The sequence below is a fragment of the Hyperoodon ampullatus genome (assembly GCF_949752795.1).
Source record: "Hyperoodon ampullatus genome assembly, chromosome: 2".
Taxonomy (NCBI): Eukaryota; Metazoa; Chordata; class Mammalia; order Artiodactyla; family Ziphiidae; genus Hyperoodon; species Hyperoodon ampullatus.
The window spans coordinates 34,396,275-34,417,583 of NC_136915.1; the positions used below are offsets into that span (position 1 = coordinate 34,396,275).

Sequence of the window (21,309 nt, forward strand, 5' to 3'; positions counted from 1 at the left end):
GTGTGAAGGTAGACTTAATAAAAGAAGAACTGGCTGAAGCCTGTTAAGAAATGGTTAGAATTTCCATGTCATAATATGACTCTTTCATTGAAAACAAAACAAATAAAAATGAGGAACTCAAAGAGAAAAGAGTAATGAAAATAAGTGAAAACATTATGTCTGTGAAAAGACACTTATTAAAATGTTCATAGCAGGTTAGTCATAATAGCCCCAAACTAAAACCAACCCAAATGTCCATCAACAAGAGAATAGATATACAAATTGTGGTATATTTATTTACTGGAATACCACTTGGCATTAAAAAAGAATGAACTATTGACAGAATGCTTCTCAAAACATTATTTTGAGTGAAAGAAACCAAATACAAACTGGTACACACAATCTGATTCCATTTATACATTAATTTCAGGAACAGGAAAATCTAATCTATGGTGACAGAAATCAGAATAAAGGTGAGAGTGAAGGCTGACCGTAAGGAGGCATAAGGCAACATCCAGGGTGGTGGAAACGACTCTTATCTTGACTGGGGCTGTGACTACATGGTTGCTTACATTAATTAAAACTCATCAAATTGTATATTAAGATATGTACATTTCACTGTATGTAAATTTTACTTAATTAAAGCACATAAAAAGGAAAAAATATAACCAGTTCAGTGATGATTTAAAAAAAATTCTATATGGATTAAAAGGGTGAAATACGAAAGCCAAAGGATAAAACCTTCCAAAGACTGTGGTTCCCAGATTCTTTGACATTCCTTCCACTGATTTCTGTGATACTTGACCAATAAACTATGGTGGAAATGACACTGTGCCAGTTTCTGGGCCCAGGCCTTAAGAAACTGGCAGTTTCCACTTCTTCTTTCTTGGGACATTCACTCTTGGAACCCAACTGGCATATGTGAGGAGGCAAAGCCACACTGTGGCGAGGTCCATATGGAGAGAAACCAACAGCCAGAGCCAACTGTCAGCTCTGTGGTGGAAGTGGATCCTCCAGTCAGGGTCAAGCTACCACAGCTGACACTGCAGGGAAGAGAGACCAGCTGTTGCCACCCAGCACTGCCCACGTTGTTGTTTTAAGCCATGAAGTTTCGCAGTGGTTTGTTATGTAGCAAAAGATTACTGGAACAGAATGTGGTATCAGAAATAGGGTGCTACAGTAACAAAAGTCCAACACACATGACATTGGCTTTGGGGCTTGGAAGCAGAAAGAAGCATAAAAGGCTACAAAAAGAATGTGAGTGAAGCTGAAAGGGCCTTGAATAGAAGCCTGTAAAAGGCTGGGGTCTAAAGGATTCTGTACTGGTCTGTTTTGCACTATCTCTGGCGCTATTAGTCTGAGGTGGCAATGCTTCCACCAGAATGAAACTTGGGGGGGTTTCTATAACACTATTGAAATTTACTTCATTAGCTAAAAGCCATAATCAAAAATCTCTTGAAGATAAGACCTTCTCTACTTTGGGCTTCCTGTATAGCTGCTGTAAGACAATGCCCTTAAGGTTCGTAAAAATCTTACTGTTTAAGGAAGAGTATCTGTGAGACTTGCCCTTACGATTTTTAGAGGGCCTTTTGGTCTGAAAGAGACTATGAAGCATACTCTTAAATCATTCTGACATCTTAATGAAAGATTTTTATTGTCCCATTCTGGATTTGACCCTTTCTTAATTTAGAACTATTTGCCTTCTGGAGAGACTGGAAATGAGAAGCATTTCCAGACTGTGAGTCCTGGACTTTTTTATTTGCTATGTTTTTTTTTTAAGCTCATCTCTCTCACCTTACATTTTTATCATAGGCAGTGAGAAGCCAGGTGGCACTTCATTACTTTGTCTGGAAATCTCCTTATATTTCACTGAGTTCATCAGGTACATTTCCTAGTTCCATGTTACTGCAGGTGACAGTGTTATCAGACTTTCCATCACTACCTAGCAGGTGTCTCCTGTCCGCCATCTTCCAATAAGATTTTCCTCACTTTCCTTTAAGCCCTCACTGACAGCCTTCTTAAGACCTTTCAGGCTTCTATTCTCAAGTTTCTAAGAGAATCATTCTGGCAGAAGCATTGCTAGCTCAGATTAAAAGGGGCAGAGATGGTACAAAATGGAAAGAATTCTTTGGACCCCCAACCTTTTACTATCAGGAGGAAGACTGAGAAGGCAACCTCAGGTTTCCTATGGAAAAGGAAGGATGATTCAGAGGACAAAACCAAAGAGCCATGGAAACAACTCCCAGAAGGTAGTATTGGATCTAATTAAGGAATTGGCAACTTATGCCCAGCTGGATTTCAGAATTTCTATAAACCAGTAACTGCTACGTGCCTCCAGGTTTTTTCCCCTTTGAACGAACGTATCTATAAGTTATCCTATGCCTACCCCATCTGCGTATGCTGGGTATGTGGGGAGTAGACAACATGTTTCTTTAGGTCACAGGTCTTCGGTCTGAGAAGAACTACACTCAAGGAGCTATATCTGAGAAACTGCACCTGAGAGGTCTCATTTGCACCTGGATCTGACTTGGATGATGAGATACCAGATCTGGAGCCCAATGTTGTAAAGGGATGAGACCTTTAATGGGGAATCTTGCAAGGGGAAGAATAAATTTTCCAAGTGGGAAAAATGTAAATAACTTATGTCCAGAAAGTGGACTGAGGTGGTTTTAAAATATGGTCCACAATTCTTTGACCCTCCTCCCAGCAAGATGTGGGGTCTACTCCCCTTCTCTTGAATCTGGGCTCTGTGACTGCTTGATCAATAGAATATGATGGGAATGATGCTCTGTTGATTTGGGGGCTCAAGCCTTAAGAAAATGGTAGCCTCCACTTCCTGTTTCTTGAGACACTTGCTCTTGGAATCCAGTCAACCTGGGATGAGGAAGCCCAAGATACCTTTTGGAGGCATCCGTGCAGAGAAGAACCAACGGCCAGCGCCAATTTTGTTAGCCGCATGAATGGATCATCTTGGAAGTGGATCCAAGAGCCCCAGTTGAACCACCTCAACTGATGCTATGTGGAAGAGAGATGAGCTGCCTCTGCTTTAATTATAGTTCGGTCGAATATACTGATAGTACCTTTTCCAGGAAGATAAAGGTTATATACTTTTTCTAATTTATGCTTATTTTCTTATTTTAAAAATCCTTCCCAATCTTAAGGTCATAAAGATATTTTTGTATATTGTCATGTTTTGGTTTTCTACTGCATCCATGATATCAGAATTAGAGGCTGAAGAAAAGATTTAGAGAAGGATCCAGCGTGGAAGGAACTTGGAAGTAGCCACTTCATCCTGACAACAAGTAAAAAGCTGAACAACCTGAAAAATCAACTATCCTTTTTAGATCCATCAGAGAACTGAGGTCACAGGGAAAACTGCTGCTCCCCACCAAGAGACAGACTGGTGAATACAGAGACTCACAATTTACTAAAAAGAAACCGCCACAGGAACTAGTGCAGAGGTAGGAAAATCTAAACTATAGAATTCTTACTGGAAGCTCAGTGTGAACAAGTCTAAGAGTTAAAAACTCCAGGGGGGATCCACTCATGGGGTGGGGGTGGTCCCACACTTTTGTGAGTTTTACCTCCAGAAGCTCGACCAGGTTCTCACAGTGAATATGGGACAAAAATCCCCTCATGCTTCCAGCAGGGGGAGGGGGGAAAAGGAGCCATTTAAAAATATGCCAGAGCATTCTGTCCTTCTTAACAAGGCCTACCCTCAGGAGAAATTATTTTACCAGAACTTAATCTGCTGGGATTTGATCAGAGCTTAACCTACCTGGGGGAAGGGAAATAACCAACTGCAGCCCCCTCCAGCCATCCTGCCCCATCTAAGGGGCATGAGGGGGACTAAGAAGCACTGGTAAAGTTCACAGTCCAAGAGCACAGTCTCACTGAAAGACTGAGACCTAATCATAGGACTATAGAATACTTCTCCTCCCCTCATACCTTACCATTATATTACTAAAGGCCTATTTATAAGGTAAACTAAAAGGCAAAAAAATGAAGTTTGAAGAGACAGAGCATGCATCAGAACTAGACTCAGGCATGGCAGGGATGTTGGAATTATTATTATTATTATTGTTTTTAAAAATTTTATTTATTTATTTATTTATTTATGGCTATGTTTGGTCTTCGTTGCTGCACACGGGCTTTCTCTAGTTGCAGTGTGTGGTCTTCTCATTGCGGTGGCTTCTCTTGTTGTGGAGCACAGGCTCTAGGTGTGCGGGCTTTAGTAGTTGTGGCTCTCAGGCTCAGTAGTTGTGGCTCGTGGGCTCTAGAGCGCAGGCTCAGTAATTGTGGCACACGGGCTTAGTTGCTCCGCGGCATGTGGGATCTTCCTGGATCAGGGCTCAAACCCGTGTCCCCTGCATTGGCAGGCGGATTCTTAACCACTGCGCCACCAGGGAAGTCCCTGGAATTATTAGATTAAAAATTTTAAATGACTATGATTAATATGCTAAGTGTTCTAATAGATAAAGCAGACAGCATGCAAAACAGATGGACAATGTATGCAGAAAGATGGAAATTCTAAGAAAATAAAAAATCAATGCTAGAGATCAAAAACACTGTAACAGAAATGAAGAATGCCTTTGATGGGCTAATTAGTAGACTGGACACAGCCAAGGGAAGAATCACTGAACTTGAGGACATCTCAATAGAAACTTCCAAAACTGAAAAGCAAAGAAAAAAGAAGACTGAAAAAAAAAGCCTCCATCCAGAATAGACTGGGTGTCCAAGAACTGTGGGACAAGTACAAAAGGAGTAACATACACATAATGGGAATACCAGAAGGAGAAGAAAGAAAGGAATAGAAGAAATATTTGAAGCAATAATGACAGAGAATTTCCCCAAATTAATGTCAGACACCAAAGCAGAGATCTAGGAAGGTGAGAGGACACCAAACAGGATAAATGACACAAAAAAACTACATCTAGGCATATTACATTCAAAAATGCAGAAAATCAAAGTTAAAAAATCTTGAAAGATTTCAGAGGAAAATACCATCTTACCTATAGAGGAGCAACAATAAAAAATTACATCCTTAGAAACCATGTGAACAAGAAGAGAAGGGAGTGAAATATTTAAAGTGTTGAGAGAAAACACCCACCCACTTAGAATTCTATCCCTCGAAAAATTAAAGTGAAGGAGAGAAAAAAACTTTCTCAGGGACTTCCCTGGTGGCAAAGTGGTTAAAAATCCGCCTGCCAATGCAGGGGACACGGGTTCGACCCCTGGTCCGGGAAGATCCCACATGCCATGTAGCAACTAAGCCTGTGCACCACAGCTACTTGAGGCTGCTCTCTAGAGCCCACGAGCCACAACTACTGAGCCTGCGTGCCACAACTACTGAAGCCTGTGCGCCTAGAGCCCATGCTCTGCAACAAGAGAAGCCACGGCAATGAGAAGCCCTCGCAACGCAAGGAAGAGTAGCCCTCGCTCACCGCAACTAGAGAAAGCCCGCGTGCAGCAACAAAGACCCAACACAGCCAAACATAAATAAATAAATATAGAAACAAAACAAAACAAAACAAAACAACTTTCTCAGACAAAGAAAAACTGATGGAGTTTGTTGCTTGTAGATCTGCCCTGCAAGAAATGTTAAAGGAATTCTTTAGAGAGAAGGAAAATAACATAGGTCAGAAACTTGGCTCTACACAAAGAAAAGAGCATCAGAGACGGAACAGGTGAAGGCAAAATAAGAACTTATTATTTTTTTTTAAAGATTTTTTTTTGACATGGACCATTTTTAAAGTTTTTATTGAGTTTGTTACAATATTGCTTCTGTTTTATGTTTTGGTTTTTTGGCCACAAGGCATGTGGGATCTTAGCCCCCCAACCAGGGATTGAACCCGCACCCTCTGCACTGGAAGGTGAAGTCTTAACCAGTGGACCGCCAGGGAAGTCCCCTCATTCTTAACTGATCTAACAGATAACAGTTTGTTCAAAATAAAAATAGCAATGATGGGGCTTCTCTGGTGGCGCAGTGGTTGAGAGTCCGCCTGCTGATGCAGGGGACACGGGTTCGTGCCCCTGTCCGGGAAGATCCCACATGCCACGGAGCGGCTAGGCCCGTGAGCCATGGCCGCTGAGCCTGCACGTCCGGAGCCTGTGCTCCGCAACGGGAGAGGCCACAACAGTGAGAGGCCTGCGTACCGCCAAAAAAAAAAAAAAAAAAGCAATGATGTATTTGTGTATGCTTATGTATATATATATGTACATGCTTATGTCTAAGTGAAATGAATGACAGTAATCATACAAAGGATGGAAAGAAGGAATTAGGATTCTTATTATATCTGTGAAGTGGTATTGTGTTATTTGAAAACATACTTGGATTAGTTATAATGTTATTTGCAAACTCAAGGGTAATCATTTTAAAAAGTACAAAAAGAAATATAACTGATATGCTAAGAAAGGAGAAAAAGTGGAATCATATAAAATGCTCAGTTAAAACTACAAAAGGCAGAAAAAGAGTGGAAGACAAAAATAGGAACAAATTACAAAGGCAAAAAAATAGAAAACTGTAACAATTATGGTAGATATTTATCCAACTATATCAACAATCATTTTAGATGTCAATGGTCTAAATAAACTAGTTAAAAGAAAGAAATTCTCAAACTGGATCAAAAAACAAGACCCAACTTTATGTTGTTTATAAGAAACCCACTTTAAATATAAAGACACATATAGATTAAAAGTAAAGGGATGGAGAAAGATATGCCATGCTAACACTAATCAAAGGAAAGTGGGAGTAGCTGTATTAATTTCAGACAGAGCAGATTTCAGAGCAAGGCAAGTTATCACATATAAAGAGGGGCATTACATGATATAAAGGTCAAATATCTAAGAAGACATGTCAGTCCTTACTGTGTATGCACCTAACAACAGAGTATCAAAATACAGGAGGCAAAAATTGATAGAACTGCAAGGAGAAACAGGTGAATCCACTATTACAGGTGGACACTTCAACATCCCTCTATCAGAAATGGACAGATCCAGCAGGCAGTAAGGACACTGTTAAACTCAATAGCACCATCAATAAACTGGATATAATTGATATTAGAGGTTACTTCACCCAACAACAGCAGAACACACATTCTTCTCAAGCTCACATGGAACATACACCAAGACGGACCACATTCTGGGCCATAAAACACACCTTAACAAATTTAAAAGAGCAGAAATCATATAATATGGCTGTTCTTAGACCACAATGGAATAAAACCAGAAATCAGTAACAGAAAGATAAGCAAAAAATCCCTAAATACTTGGAACTTAAACAACACATTTCTAAATAACACATGGGTCAAAGAAGAAATCTCAAGAGAAATTTAAAAATATTTTGAACTAAATGAAAATGAAACTATAACTTCTCAAAATTTGTGGGATACAACCAAAGCAGTGAATAGAGGGAAATTTATAGCATTGAATGCATATGCTATAAAAGAAGAAAGATCTAAAGTCAATAATCTAAGCTTCCACTTCAGGAAATTAGAAAAAGAAGAGCAAATTAAATCCAAAGTAAGCATAAGAAAAGAAATAGTAAAAATTAGAGCACAAATCGATGAAATTGAAAACAGGAAGTCAACAGAGAAAAATCAAGGAAACCAAAAGCTGCTTCCTTGAAAAGATCAATAAAATTGATAAGCCTTTAGACATGCTAATAAGAAAAAAGAGAGATGACACAAATTACTAATATCAGACATGAAAGAGATGGATCACTACATGGATCACTACAGGTCCATGGTCATTAAAAGGGTAATATAAGGAATACTATGAATAATTCTATGCTGACAAATCTGATAATCTAGATGAAATGGACCAATTTGGTGAAAGACACAATCTACCAAAACTCACACAAAAAGAAAAAATCTGAATAGACCTATATTTATTAAAGAAACTAAATCAGTAATTAATCACCTTCCAAAATAGAAAGCATCTGGCTCAGATGGATTCACTAGAATTCTACCAAGCATTTAAAAATGCATTTTATCAATTCTCTCTAATCTCTTTCAGAAAACAGAAGCAGAGAAAATACTTCTTAACTCATTTTATGAGGCCAGCATTACCGTAATACCAAAACCAGATAATGACTTCACAAGAAAAGAAAATTAGAGACCAATATCTCTCATGAACATACACGCAAAAATCCTTAACAAAATACGAGCAAATTGAATTCAACAATATATAAAAAGAACACTACAACCAAATGGAGTTTAACCCAGGTATGTAAAACTGATTCAACATTTGAAAATCAATGTAATCCATCACATCAACAAACTAAAGAAGAAATATCACAGGATACCAATATATGCAGAAAAAAACATTTGACAGAATCAAAGACCCATTCATGATGGAAACTCTCAGCAAACTAGGAAGAGAGTGAAACTTCCTCAACTTCATAAATAACATCAACAAAAACCCTACAGCTAACATCATACTTAATGGTGAGAAACTAGAAGCTTTCACACTAAGATCAGGAACAAGGTAAGGATGTTCCCTCTTACCATGAGTTTTCCACATTGTACTAGAAGTCCTAACTAATGTAATAAGACAAGAAAAGGAAATGAAAGGTGTACAGTTTGGGAAGGAAGAAATAAAACTCCCTTTATCTGTAGAAGACATGATTGTCTATGTAGAGAATGCAAAAGCATTGACAAAAAAAAATTCCTGGAACTAATAAGCAGTTATAGCAAGACTGCAGAGTATAAGGTTAATACACAAAAGTCAATCACTTTCATATATAACAGTAACGGTGGAATAACAGTAGGTGGAATTTGAAATTAAAAACAATACCATTTACCTTAGCACCTTCAAAAATAAAATACTTAGGTATAAATCTAACAAAATACGTACAAGATTTATATGAAGAAAACTACAAAACTACAAAACTCTGATAAACGAAATCAAGAAAGAACTAAATAAATGGAGAGATATCCCCATGTTCATGGATAAGAAAATACTGTCAAGATGTCCATTCTTCCCAACTTGATCTATAGATTCAAGGCAATCCCAATCAAAATCCCAGCAAGTTATTTTGTGGCTATCAACAAACTGATTCTAATGTTTATATGGAGAGGGAAAAACCCTAAAGAGCCAACACAATATTGAAGGGAAAGAACAAAGTTGGAGGTCTGACACTACCCAACTTTAAGACAGTACAGTATTGGTAAAAGAACAGACAAATCAATGGAACAGAATAGAGAGCCCAGAAATAGTCCCACACAAATACAGTCAACTGATCTTTGACAAAGGAGCAAAGGCAATACAATGGAGCAAAGACAGTCTTTTCAACAAATGGTACTGAAACAACTGGATAGCCACATGCAAAAAAAGGAACCTAGACATAGACTTTACACCCCTCACAAAAATTAACTCAAAATAGATCACAGACCTAAATGTAAAATTCAAAACTATAAAACTCCTAGAAGATAATATAGGAGAAAACCAAGGTGACCTTGGGTATGCCAGTGACTTCAGACATAACACCAAAGGCAGGATCCATGAAAGAAATAATTGATAGGCTGGACTCATTAAAATTAAAACCTTCTGCTCTGTGAAAGCCAATATCAAGAGAGTGAGAAGACAAGTTACAGATTGGGAGAAATTATTTGCAAAAGACAGATCTGATAAAGGACTGTTATCCAAATACACAAAGAACTCTTAAAACTCAGCAATAAGAAAACAAACAACCTGATTAAAATATGTGCCAAAGTTGTTAATAGACACCTCACCAAAGAAGATACACAACTGGAAAATAAGTATACGAAAAGATGCTCTACTCTACACGTCATTAGAGATATGCAAATGAAAACAACAATGAAATACTACTATACACCTATTAGAATGGCCCAAATCCAGAACACTGACACCACCAAGTGCTGGCGAGAATGTGGAGCAACAAATGAACGCTCATTCACTACTGGTTGGAATGCAAAATGATACAGCCACTTTGAAGACAGTTTGACAATTTCTTACATAACCAAATATACTCTTACTATGTGATCCAGAAATCGCATTCCTTGGTATTTACCCAAAGGAAGTGAAAACTTATGTCCACACTAAAACCTGCACATGAATGTTTATAGCAGCGTAATTCATAGTTGCCAAAACTTGGAAAAAACCAAGATGTCCTTCAGTAGGTGAACGGATAAATAAACTATTGGTATAGCCGACAATGGTATGTTATTTAGCACTAAAAAAAAAAAAAAAAAGAACTATCAAGCCATGAAAAGGCACAGAGGAAATTTAACTGTATATTACTAAGTGAAAAGGCCAATCTGAAAAGACTACATACTGAACGATTTCAACTTTATGACATTCTGGAAAAGGCAAAATTATAAAGACAGTAAAAAGGTCAGCGGTTGCCAGAGATTAGTGGGGAGGAAAGAATGAATAGGCAGAGCACAAAGGATTTTTAGGGCAGTTAAATTATTTTGTAGGATCCTATCATGGTGGATACATGTCATTATATATTTGTCAAAATCCACAGAAAGTATAACACCAAGAGAGAACTCTAAGGTAAACTACGGACCTTGGGTGATAATGATGTGTCAGTGCAGGTTCATCAATTGAAACAAACATACTGCTCTGGTGGGGGATGTTGGTAATGGAGAAGGCCATGCATGTGTGGGAGCAGGGGGTATACGGGAAAGCTCTGTACCTCCTGTACTTAAAAAAAACAGTCTATTAAAAAGTTCAGAAAACAAAAAAGAGTTCTTCATAGCAGATGCAAACATCCAAGAGTGGGTAAGCAGAGTATAAGCCTTTCCTAAATGTATGTGACCAAATTCCTAAATGTATGTAAAATCCCTTTATGCAGAGCATTTTGCAGGACTGGTTTTCTACCAAATACCCTTTGGAAAATGCCACTAGAGTAATAAATAATGACACTTTTACAAGCAAAATGCCAGGAACAAGAAACTCAATACAAAGTTTAGAGGACAGAGTTGAGGAAAGCTTGAAGAAAGTTGAGCAAAAAGACAAAGAGAATAGGAATAAGAATAAAGTGGGTCAAGAATATAGAGGACGACTTCAGGAGGTTCAACATCTGAATAACATGTATGCCAGGAACAGTGAATAGAGAAAAAGTGGGAGAAAATTATTAATGAATTTAAGAAAGTTTCAAGAAATCAAATAATGGAATAGGCACACTATGTGTCCACATGGTAGGTAAAAATACATCCTAGGTGAAATTTCAGAATAATGGGGATGAAGAGAAGCTTCAAAGGGAATAAACAGGTTTCAGACAAAACTAAAGATATAAATTTAAGAAAGATTACATGGGAAAATAAAGATGTGGGAAGGAGCAAACTGGGGATAACACAACAGAGAGGTGAAGAGGTTGTCAAGGAACTCAAAAGGCTCCAGGAGAGATTTCTTTTAGAGTTTGAAATGGATAGAATATAAAACGTGCTTGAACATAAAGAAAGATGTATACGGCAGTAAGAGAGTTTAAGGGTGAGTTAATAAGTATATAGCAAAATAAACACATAACAAAGAAATCAAGATTTACTCTAAAACAAAATTTTGTACAATAAAGGAAAAGTAATCATAGTACTCTACGGTTCAATTGAGAATAGCCTATAACAAGTTACAATACAAATTAATGAATTTCAATCTAATCACAATTATAATATCATAGTATTAAGATAGGGAAGCATGTGTGGGTGGGTAATGGGTAAGGAGATGAAGAGTTAAATCCTGGGTTGCCAAAAAAAAAAAGAAAAGGAAGAGTTAAAGTGTGTTGTCAGTTGAAAATGCTTCAAGCTAAAAAAAAAAAAAAAAGCAATATAAACATTCCACTTACATATATGGAGATAAATAAAAGAATCAGCTAAATTAAAAGTGATTGCCTTTGGTGAGAAGTAAATGACAGGGGCATAGAGGGGACCGTTTGTCTTGTTTTTGTAATAATTCTTGTAGGCCTATTGTTCCTCTAAACTATTAGCATGTATATAACTCGGATCAAAATAACTCTTAAAAAGTGTTGTGCAGTTAAAAAACCCCCGAAAGGTGGTAATAAAGGATATAGTGTAGCACCCAGCTTTCAATCTATGATAGCTTTAAAAAAATTAATTAATTTTTGGCTGCACTGGGTCTTTGTGGCTGCACGTGGGCTTTCTCTAGTTGCGGTAAGTGGGGGCTACTCTTCAGTGCAGTGCATGGGTTTCTCATTGCAGTGGCTTTTCTTGTTGCGGAGCATGGGCTCTAGGCGCGCAGGCTCAGTAGTTGTGGCGCACGGGATTAGTTGCTCCCTGGCATGTGGGATCTTCCCGGACCAGGGCTCAAACCCATGTCCCCTGCCTTTGCAGGCAGATTCTTAACCACTGCGCCACCAGGGAAGTCCCTATAATAGCTTTTATTGTTAACATTTGAAGGGTCTATAAAGGTAACTTGGACTAATCGTATCATTGTATAGGTGTGGAAACTGAGGCTCAGAAAAGGAAGTGACATCAAGGTCACACAGAAAGAGCAAAGGTCCAATTGGGATGGTGAAACAGTGATCAGTCAAGACTGCGATAGCCTGGCCAAGAACAGGAAACAGGGATACAAAGTCAAGTTGCCACTTTTCCTAGGCTATGAGATTCAGACCAAGGGAGGGATTGCCAGCTTCGAGACTGCCAGAAGTGATGGTCTACATCATTTAAACCAAATAGTGAGGCACAGTCATGAAGCTCCCACTGCTATGAATCTTCTAGGTTTTGTTAAAAAGGCATCCAGGCACCTAAGTGATATTTAGAAGGATATGAAGTAAACCAAGCAGGTATACAGGCATCTAGGGGGCATGTCATGAGGCTGGAAAATGTAATCAGTATCTTCACCAAGGTGTTCATCTATCTTTACTTCCTCATCCATGGAGCTTAGGGGCAAAGCTCCTAAGCTTTGTTCACTAATCTAATGACACTTTTGGACTAAGCAAACCCAGTAACTAGCTGGGGCTAGATGCATAAGATACATTTGGAGAAATCACATGATAGTACCCTGACTAGAGCTGGACATAAATGCCACCTGCAGGCTCTGTTGTTTTCCAAAGGTTATTTGGGGAGGAAACTATGGCTGGCCTTCTCTTCAAGTGCTAACATTCTAGGATTTGGGTAGAGACAAATTCAACTCCTAAGAAAAAGACTACCCTGACTTCCATGGGGATCATTCCAATTGCTTAGACTTCCCTAAGAAGATGGAGTATCTGCAGAGTAACAAAAGTAAGGTTTCACATATGCATCTTAATTTAGACATAAAAAATGAGTATTGTTCTTTTTAGTTACCCCACAGGGAGGCTGTATATCTATGTTTATCTATTCTAAAGGGGTAGCTCTTTTAGAGTTACCTCCATGTATAGTTTACGAAATGGGAACAGATATGCACAACCCAGGTGGTTACGCACCCACTTTAGTTACCAGGTTTTGCTTTGAATCAAACATGCACTGAAATACTTTCACAGCACCAAGATCTGCCAACATCAATGACGTTAAAAAAAAAAAGAGCAGTGTCATACATATATGAGCGGTGGCAGAATTATTATAGTGCTGGAAGGGTTCTGGAAGGGATCACTAAAGAGGGAGCACCCCAATCTGGAAAGGAGGGGTATAATTACAAACTGGGCCAGGGAGCTCCTGGTGCTGGCCCCATGTCCACCCCACCCCCATGCCCCAGATCCCCAATGCTGAGTTCACAGAACATCTACCCAAGGTTCTTTGATTGTTTTGACAGAATGGAGGTTTCTCTGAAGTTATTTCAAAGTTAAAAAAAAATTTTTTTAAGATTCTGTTTAGATTTATAAATGGATGGGGGCTAATTATTGGTGCAGTAAAAGAGAAAGTATAGACACTGGGGCCTGGGGCTTGTTGCAGCTAATACTGTGATCTGCTCTTACCTGTGGGGGCCTGCATGGCTGAGCTGGGGATGGTGGCAGCATCTTGGGGTACAGTGCTGGTATCCGGTTCAGGGGTGCTGGTTGTTGGTGAGGTGGGTGGTGGGTTCAGCAAAGTCCGAGGTTTCCTCTGTCAAAATGGATGGGGAAAAGTTTCTACCCATGATAGGTAACTTGTCTTTCCATTCCTCTATTCTTAGTACTTAATTCACGCATGAAACTGAAATACATTTGTGGATGGGACTGTTTTAATCTTTTTTTTTTTTTACAGTTGATATATAGTTGATTTACAATGTTGTGTTAGTTTCTGGTGTACAGCAAAGTGATTCAGTTATATATTTATATATATGTATTCTTTTTCAGTTTCTTTTCCATTACAGGTTATTACAAGATATTGAATATAGTTCCCTGTGCTATACAGTAGGACCTTGTTGTTTACCTATCTTTTATATAGTAGTGTGTATCTGGTAATCTCAAGCTCCTAATTTACCTCTCCCTGCACTTCCCCCTTTGGTAACCATAAGTTTGTTTTCTCTGTCTGTGTGTCTGTTTCCTAAAAGTGTTACAAATAAGTTCATTTTTTTCCAGATTCCACCTATAAGTGATACCATATGATATATATTTTTTCCACACAGCATCTTGCCCAAAGCTGCAAATACATCAGATGTTTATTAAATACGTGTAAGATTCTGGGCTTCTGTATAGCCACAGCAATTCACTATCTTTTCTACTGTATTCAATATTATCATCTGAAGTCCAGGTTCTTTATTAGTTAGACAGAAAAAAGCAAAAAAAAAAAAAAAGGAAAAACAACGCTGTGGCTTAAGTCTACTTTGACATTAGTTTGTTTCCCTCTGTTGAAAAATGGAAACGTCCCTTCTCCTAACTCCACAAACTACTTTCCCCTGCCTACCTCTTCAGCTTATTACCTGTCATTTCTTACCTTAAACCTTATACTCTAGGAGTCTCTAACTATAGTAGTTCTCTCAAAACCTGCAGTTTTACCTGGTCCTTGCCTTTACAATAATAAACCATCCCTTTTGCCTGGAATACCCTTTCTTTCTTTTTTTTTTTTAACCTTATAAATATCTGTTTATCCAGGAAGCTTTTCTGGATAAGCTTTACTGTCTCTTTTGTGCTATTTCTGTACTTTGTATTGTTGCATTTATCACAGGGTATTGTCAATATATATTTACATACTGGTGTCCCCTATTAGCCTGGCGCTCCTTGAGGGTCTGATTCTGTTTACCATTCCTACATGGTACTTGGCATATGATAAGTGTCAATAAATGTCTTTCAATGAAGCATACAGTATAGAATACCAATAATGGGGGAAGTAATAAAAATGATTTGAGAAGAATCTAGTATTTCCTCTATGCTGGTCCAGGCAGTCTCTGGGGGAGAGAGATCTCAGAAGGCTTTTTCCAAGAAACAGTTTTCTAAAAGCCTTTCTGAATGCAAGGAAAACATAACCATTTCGGAGATCCAGAAATCCCTTTTTACTGAATGTCACATGCAGGGTCCACTCTGGGAGCTGTATAAACCTGACTGACTTCTAGGATGGCTCTGCTTGTGAAAGCAGTCATGCAAACTCTTACAGAACATTCAAAGCACACACAGGATATGGATGTTTCCTCTCATTTTTTGATATTGCCACAAGTAAAAATCCAAATAAGCAATGAGTCAGGGAAGAAAGGAAATACCAGTTCAACTTCACTGAGTTGGTGGTAGGACTTCATGGGGTCCCTGAAGAAACAAACCTGGTGAGTTAGGTTCCCAAATATTGTAGAAAAAAGCAGAAAGATGTAAAGCTTTATTACTATTTGAGATAGGTGCATTTACATGTATTATGTCTATTCATATATTAACGCAACTCCATTTTACTGGTGGGAAAACTGGGGCTCATAGCCTTACTCAAAGCTTTCCCAAAGTCACACAGGTGGTAACAATTGGAGATGAGATATAAATCTAAGTGTGTCTGGCTTCAAAGCCTATGCTCTTGTCACAAGACCACTTTGCTTCAAAAATGAACATGAGGGTTATATCATGGGTTAAGTAAAGGCATATACACTTACAGGAATAGGCAAAAGGACAGGAAAGGGAATTAGGGAGTCAAATGCCATGCCATAAAGTACAGTATTAGATGAGAATTACTGCTATCAGGAGGATTGGAAAGAAAGAGGACTTTGGCTACTATGTTTAGGGCTTCCTGAGAAAGCAGAGCAGAGGCAATCAGAGAATCATAGTTCTTAGGTTCTGAAGGATCTTAAAGGTTACTTAATCCAACTATCCATCTAACACTTCTACTTTCCACTCCTTGAAAACATCCCTCCCAGTAGTCATCTGGTACCTGATGAAATACCTCTAGTGATGAGAGATCACTACTTGCATTTTGAAATAGATTTAACTGTTCCTTTTATGTTGAGACAAAGCCTGTCTGCTTGAGTTTCTGCTCATTGGTTCTGGTTCTGTCTTTGGAACCTCAGAGACAAGTTTTCTCCGTTTTTAATCTGTCAAGGTGCCTTCACATCGTCAAAAGCATGACTGGCCTTGTAATCTTTAGAGCCTTCAGCCTCTCCTCCACAACATGAGAATGAGAAGACCATAATGGACACAAAAATGAACCCCTGGGTTTGGGGTTAGTGGTAATAGATCAGGAGCATTGTGTGTTACATAGAAGGATTAAGATGTGACATCAAGAATTCAAAACCAATAAATAAGAGATAATCTCAATTGGAACATCATCACTAAAATCCATCCATCCATGCATTCATGCATGCATACATCCATCCATCTTGCATATACTGAACATTTCCCAAGAGACTGGGATATAGGGCATTGCAGAAGAAAAAGAGAAAAAAAGACTAGATTCCTGACCTTGAAGAGCTTATATTCGAGAAGGACTGAGGTCAGCTGGAGCTAATAAATAAAACAAACCCAACCAACCAACCAAACCTAGGGAGGAACTTATGAAATTGGAATGGAATGCCTAGGGAGAACTGGGTATCATTTCTACATTGGAACTCAGGTAGTCTAGTTTGGGAGGGAGTTGCAGAGAAATTCCCTGATAGTTAAGTGAGTGGAGAAAGAAGGTGATGCCAAAGGAAGCCCTAGAGAAGCAGCTGAGTAAGTTTCATATCAATGGTTTCCCTAGGGAAGATATGCACAGAGAACTGGTCATGACTAAAAGGCGACACTTTCAGTAACAGTGCTCAGTGAAGCTCGACCCAGCAGTCTTTTCCTACACCAGAGGTAAGTGTTAACCTCCCTCAGTAAACGTGATTGAGTGAATATGTGGTAGGGCAGCAGTGACCTTAGAACTAGAAGATCTGGAGACCCATCTCTGTAGCCTCTGCCATTTATTAGCTATGTGACCATAGGGAAGTCATTTCACATCTTTAAGTCTCAATTTACTTGACTATTTAATAATATTAACACTACTCATCTCCAAGGGTTTTGTGAAGATCATGTGATATATAGTGGTGTCAGGTACAGAGCCTGATACTTAGTAAATATTCAATAATTTTCTTTCTTTCTTCTTCTTCTTCTTTTTTTTTTTTTTTTTTAAAGAAGGTACAGGGACAGAAAAATAAATACATTTACAGAGTCAGTTTTCTCTTTCTGTTCACATACCCGGGCATCCACTCTGGGTAGGTTAAAAACAATTAGGAGCAGGGCCTTCCATCTATGAAGGATATTAGACCAGAACTCCCATGAATGTAACTTTCAAAGTAAAAATTTGTTTCTTATCCATAATATCTTATCTCTAACATTACCAACTCCCAGGTAAATAGCTAAAGTAGAGATGACAATATAGGAGATTCTTCTTAAAAGCATACACAAGGTGGAGAATAGGGCCAGACACATCCCTTTCTAAGATGGATGGATATGGATGAGTTACCCCTTTATAACCATTTATCCCTTGCTGGCAAACCCACATTTTTACCTACCTTACTGCCAGGTTTGGGACCCCTCTTCTTTGGGAATTTCAAAGGTTCAGCTGACTTGGATGGGGTAGAGATGGGATGGGGAATTAGGGGCTTGGGTGTCCGGCCCCGCTTCTTTCCTGGTTTACGCCCCCTCTGCCCTGGTTGATGCTCCAAGGCAGTTTTGGTGTTGCTGTGGATGCTGGGCTTCTCAGTGTTCGCCTCAGATGCAGGATAGGGATTCTTTGGAATCACAACTGCAAGAAAAAGACTCATTCTAACACCCCCTCTTCCCACTTGCATTCCCATCCCAGCCAGAGGGAAAAAAAAGACTTGCTACTTCTGCTTGGATAGTTTTATCCCAGGAAGCTAGTTTCTTGGCATCTGACCTAAATGTTAGAAAATCTCAGAGGAGAATTGAATTTTGATCGGCCAAAATTGGAAGTTTTAATTATTTCTGGCAGATGCAGAAAAAATTAAACTGTTCTCCCCAAGGAATCTAGTTAAGCATATAAACACAGGCTCAGAGATGGAATGGATCTTACCTACAATCTTCTCCTGCTAAGAATGAAGATCTGAGGCTCAAAAGAGGAAATGATGCCTTCCCTAGGTTACACAATGAGTTGGGATAAGGACTTATGTTTTGAAACTGGGCCCTGACAACCAAATCAGGGATTTTCTATATCAATCTACTTAAAGTTTTAGTGTGATTATTGCAGTGAGGAGTAGTGAAACACATGGAAATATATACATCTGATAGCATATTTCCTTACCTTAAAAATCTTTGCTCCATATTACCTTTAAGGTAAAGTCCAAATTACTTATTCTGATATCCAAAGACTTTTGTGACTCTGCCCCTGTCTTGCTCTCCAGTTATGTCTGATGTCATTTCCTATCACCCACCCCCATGTTCTAGCTCCTCTGTTTTCTGAACACCAATTCGTTCATATATGTTGAGTTCTCTATTCTTCCTGGTCAGACATACATCAGTAGCCAGTTTTCAACACTCAGCTCCAGGGCCACCTCCTTACTGAGGCCTTGTCTGACTATGTCCCAACTCCATCAGTACTCCACTTACTCCAAAACATTCTGTAGACACCTATGTTAGAGTACTTTCAGTTTTACTCCAATCATTCTTCTTCTCCTTAATTGAGAATTTTTCATGGTAAGCGGTACCTAATTCATTCCACAAAGTTATTAAGCACTTACTACAGGCTATGCACTAATCTAAGCACTGGGGTAGAACAGTGAACATAACAGACATAGTTTCCACTCTCATGGAGCTTACCTCCTAGTTGGGGGAGACAGAAAATAGGCAAATAACTATACAGTATAATGTTAGGTAAGTGCTATGATTAAAACTAAAGCAAGGTAAGGAGACAGAGGGGTGAGGAAACTCCTCTTTGAGGAGATGACATTTGCACAGAGCTCCCAAATGAAATAAAGGCAAAGCCTTATGAAGATCTGAGGAAGATCCAAGTAGAGGGTATATAACAAGTGCGAAGACTGTGAGATGGAAACATGTTAATGTGTTTGAGAAATGGAAAGGAGGTCAGTATAGCTGGAATTGAGTGAGCGAAGGGGAGAGTGGTGGGAGATAAGGTTAGAAAGGGAGTAGTAATAAGATTGTGTGGGATTTTGTAGACCATGAAAACGAATCCAAACTTATTTTAAGTCTAATGGGAAGCCACTGGAGGGTTTTGAGCAGGGTGTGACTGGGTGTACTTAAAAGGAACACTCTGGCTGTTCTGGGAGGGGACAAGAATAGAACTAGGGAGACAAGTTAATAAACTAATTACAGTGGGTAGGTAGAAGACGGTATTTCTTGTGCTTCCAGGTAGGATTTAATAGATCATGACAGTGTAACATTGCTGATGCAACAACTAGAAAAAGTCAGATAAATTATCTTTAAAGGACATTGCATTGTTGTAAAAATCATGAGGATTAGATGAACTGGAATTCCAGACCTGGGTCGAGAGGGTTCCTGAAGTAGCTGACACTGTTTTCTTTCCTGAGGACATCTGCCAAATTTGGGCATGAATTGACAGTCAGGCTTGGCCTGTGCAGAGGAGCTCCACTGGAGGAAAGAAAAATCAGAGAGACTCTGTGACAGACTGGAACTTGAGGAGTTCCATCTGTGTGGCCAGTTTTTCCCAAGGGACATTTGCTGAGTTCTGAGTCTGCACATTGGAGCTGCAAAGCTAGGCTGAGAGCTTCTAAAAAGGCAGAGTGAAAACTGCTATAATCTTGTGATTTCACGAGACAAGGTTCCACTAGAAGGAGGAGGTCTACCTCTAGCACAGTTGATCTCCTCTTCAAGATAAATGCCATATTTTGAAACTGTAAGGACTGAAAGGTCAAAGAACCAAGCCCCAAACCTCTCAAGGGTAGGACAATCTCTTGAAGTTTTTCAGGACTATGAAGATGGAGACCCATTAGGTTCTCAGTCGAGAGCCCAAGAGGGCCCAGGTGCAAGGAACAGGGATATGAACCATAGGTACAATTCAGATCTGAACTAGCTCAATCCATGATTAGACTGAGGGGATCAGGCACTTATCCTATTAGCCTAAAGGAAAGAGGAAAGGAAGAATTCTTTCGGATGGAAAATATCAGCTGGAGTCTCAACAGTTCTTTTATATAAAATATCCAGTGTGCGTGCATGCATGTGTGTGTGTGTATGTATATACACATGATATAAAAAGAGGCAGAACAATGTGACTGGTGATCAAGAAAAATACAGACAATAGAAGACTCATGTATGATCCAGATAATGAAACAGACTTTAAGATAACCATAATTAATATGGTTTTAAAAAGTAGAGGAAAAGATGAACAAAATGTAAGAAAAGATAAGTAATACTCACAGAAAACTGGAACCTATATAAAAATTAAATGGACACACTAGAATAAAAGATACAATATTAAAAATTAAGAACTCATTGGGTAGATTTAAGGGCAGACAAGACCCAGCAGAAGAATTACTGAATTTGAAGAAAAATCAATAGAAAACATGCAAAATGAAGCAAAAATATGGAAAAAACAGGTTAGAGCATTAGAGACATGTGGACACAGTCAGTAGATCCAAAATATGAGTAACTATAATCCCAGCGAGAGAAGAAAGAGAGAATGAGGTAAAAGCAATATTTGAAGACTAATGAAAAAAGAGCTCAGCAATCCACAAGCAGCAAAAATACAAAAAAACCCCCCAAAACCCAAAATATACCAAAACACATCACTGTTAAATGGCTGAAAATAAAATACATAAAATACAAGTGAAATTAAAGACAAAGATAAATTTTTGAAAGCAGTTAAGAGAGAAAAGGATTACTCTTACAGAAGCAATTGACTTTTTAATAGAAACTATGAAAGTAAGAAGTGATAGTTGTTTTTTTTTTTTGCACTACGCAGGGCTCTCACTGTTGTGGCCCCTCCCTTTGTGGAGCACAGTCTCCGGAAGCGCAGGCTCAGCAACCATGGCTCACGGGCCTAGCCGCTCCGTGGCATGTGGGATCTTCCCGGACCGGGGCATGAA

General features: G+C 38.8%; 1 protein-coding gene across 6 annotated transcripts in view; it reads right to left on the reverse strand.

Annotated features, from left to right (window-relative positions):
• The window catches only part of SCMH1 (Scm polycomb group protein homolog 1), a gene marked incomplete at its 5' end in the record, with an annotated part of 141,436 nt that overhangs the window by 25,874 nt on the left and 94,253 nt on the right, over positions 1 to 21,309 (reverse strand). For 5 of the 6 annotated variants that reach the window (XM_079696790.1, XM_079696789.1, XM_079696792.1 and 2 more), the window contains 2 exons: positions 13,856 to 13,982; positions 17,803 to 18,035. The exons of the other annotated variant lie outside the window; for it this stretch is intronic. In XM_079696790.1, the coding sequence (XP_079552916.1) occupies positions 13,856 to 13,982; positions 17,803 to 18,035 (360 nt within the window). The remainder of the gene's footprint in view (positions 1 to 13,855; positions 13,983 to 17,802; positions 18,036 to 21,309) is intronic. 6 annotated transcript variants of the gene reach the window in all.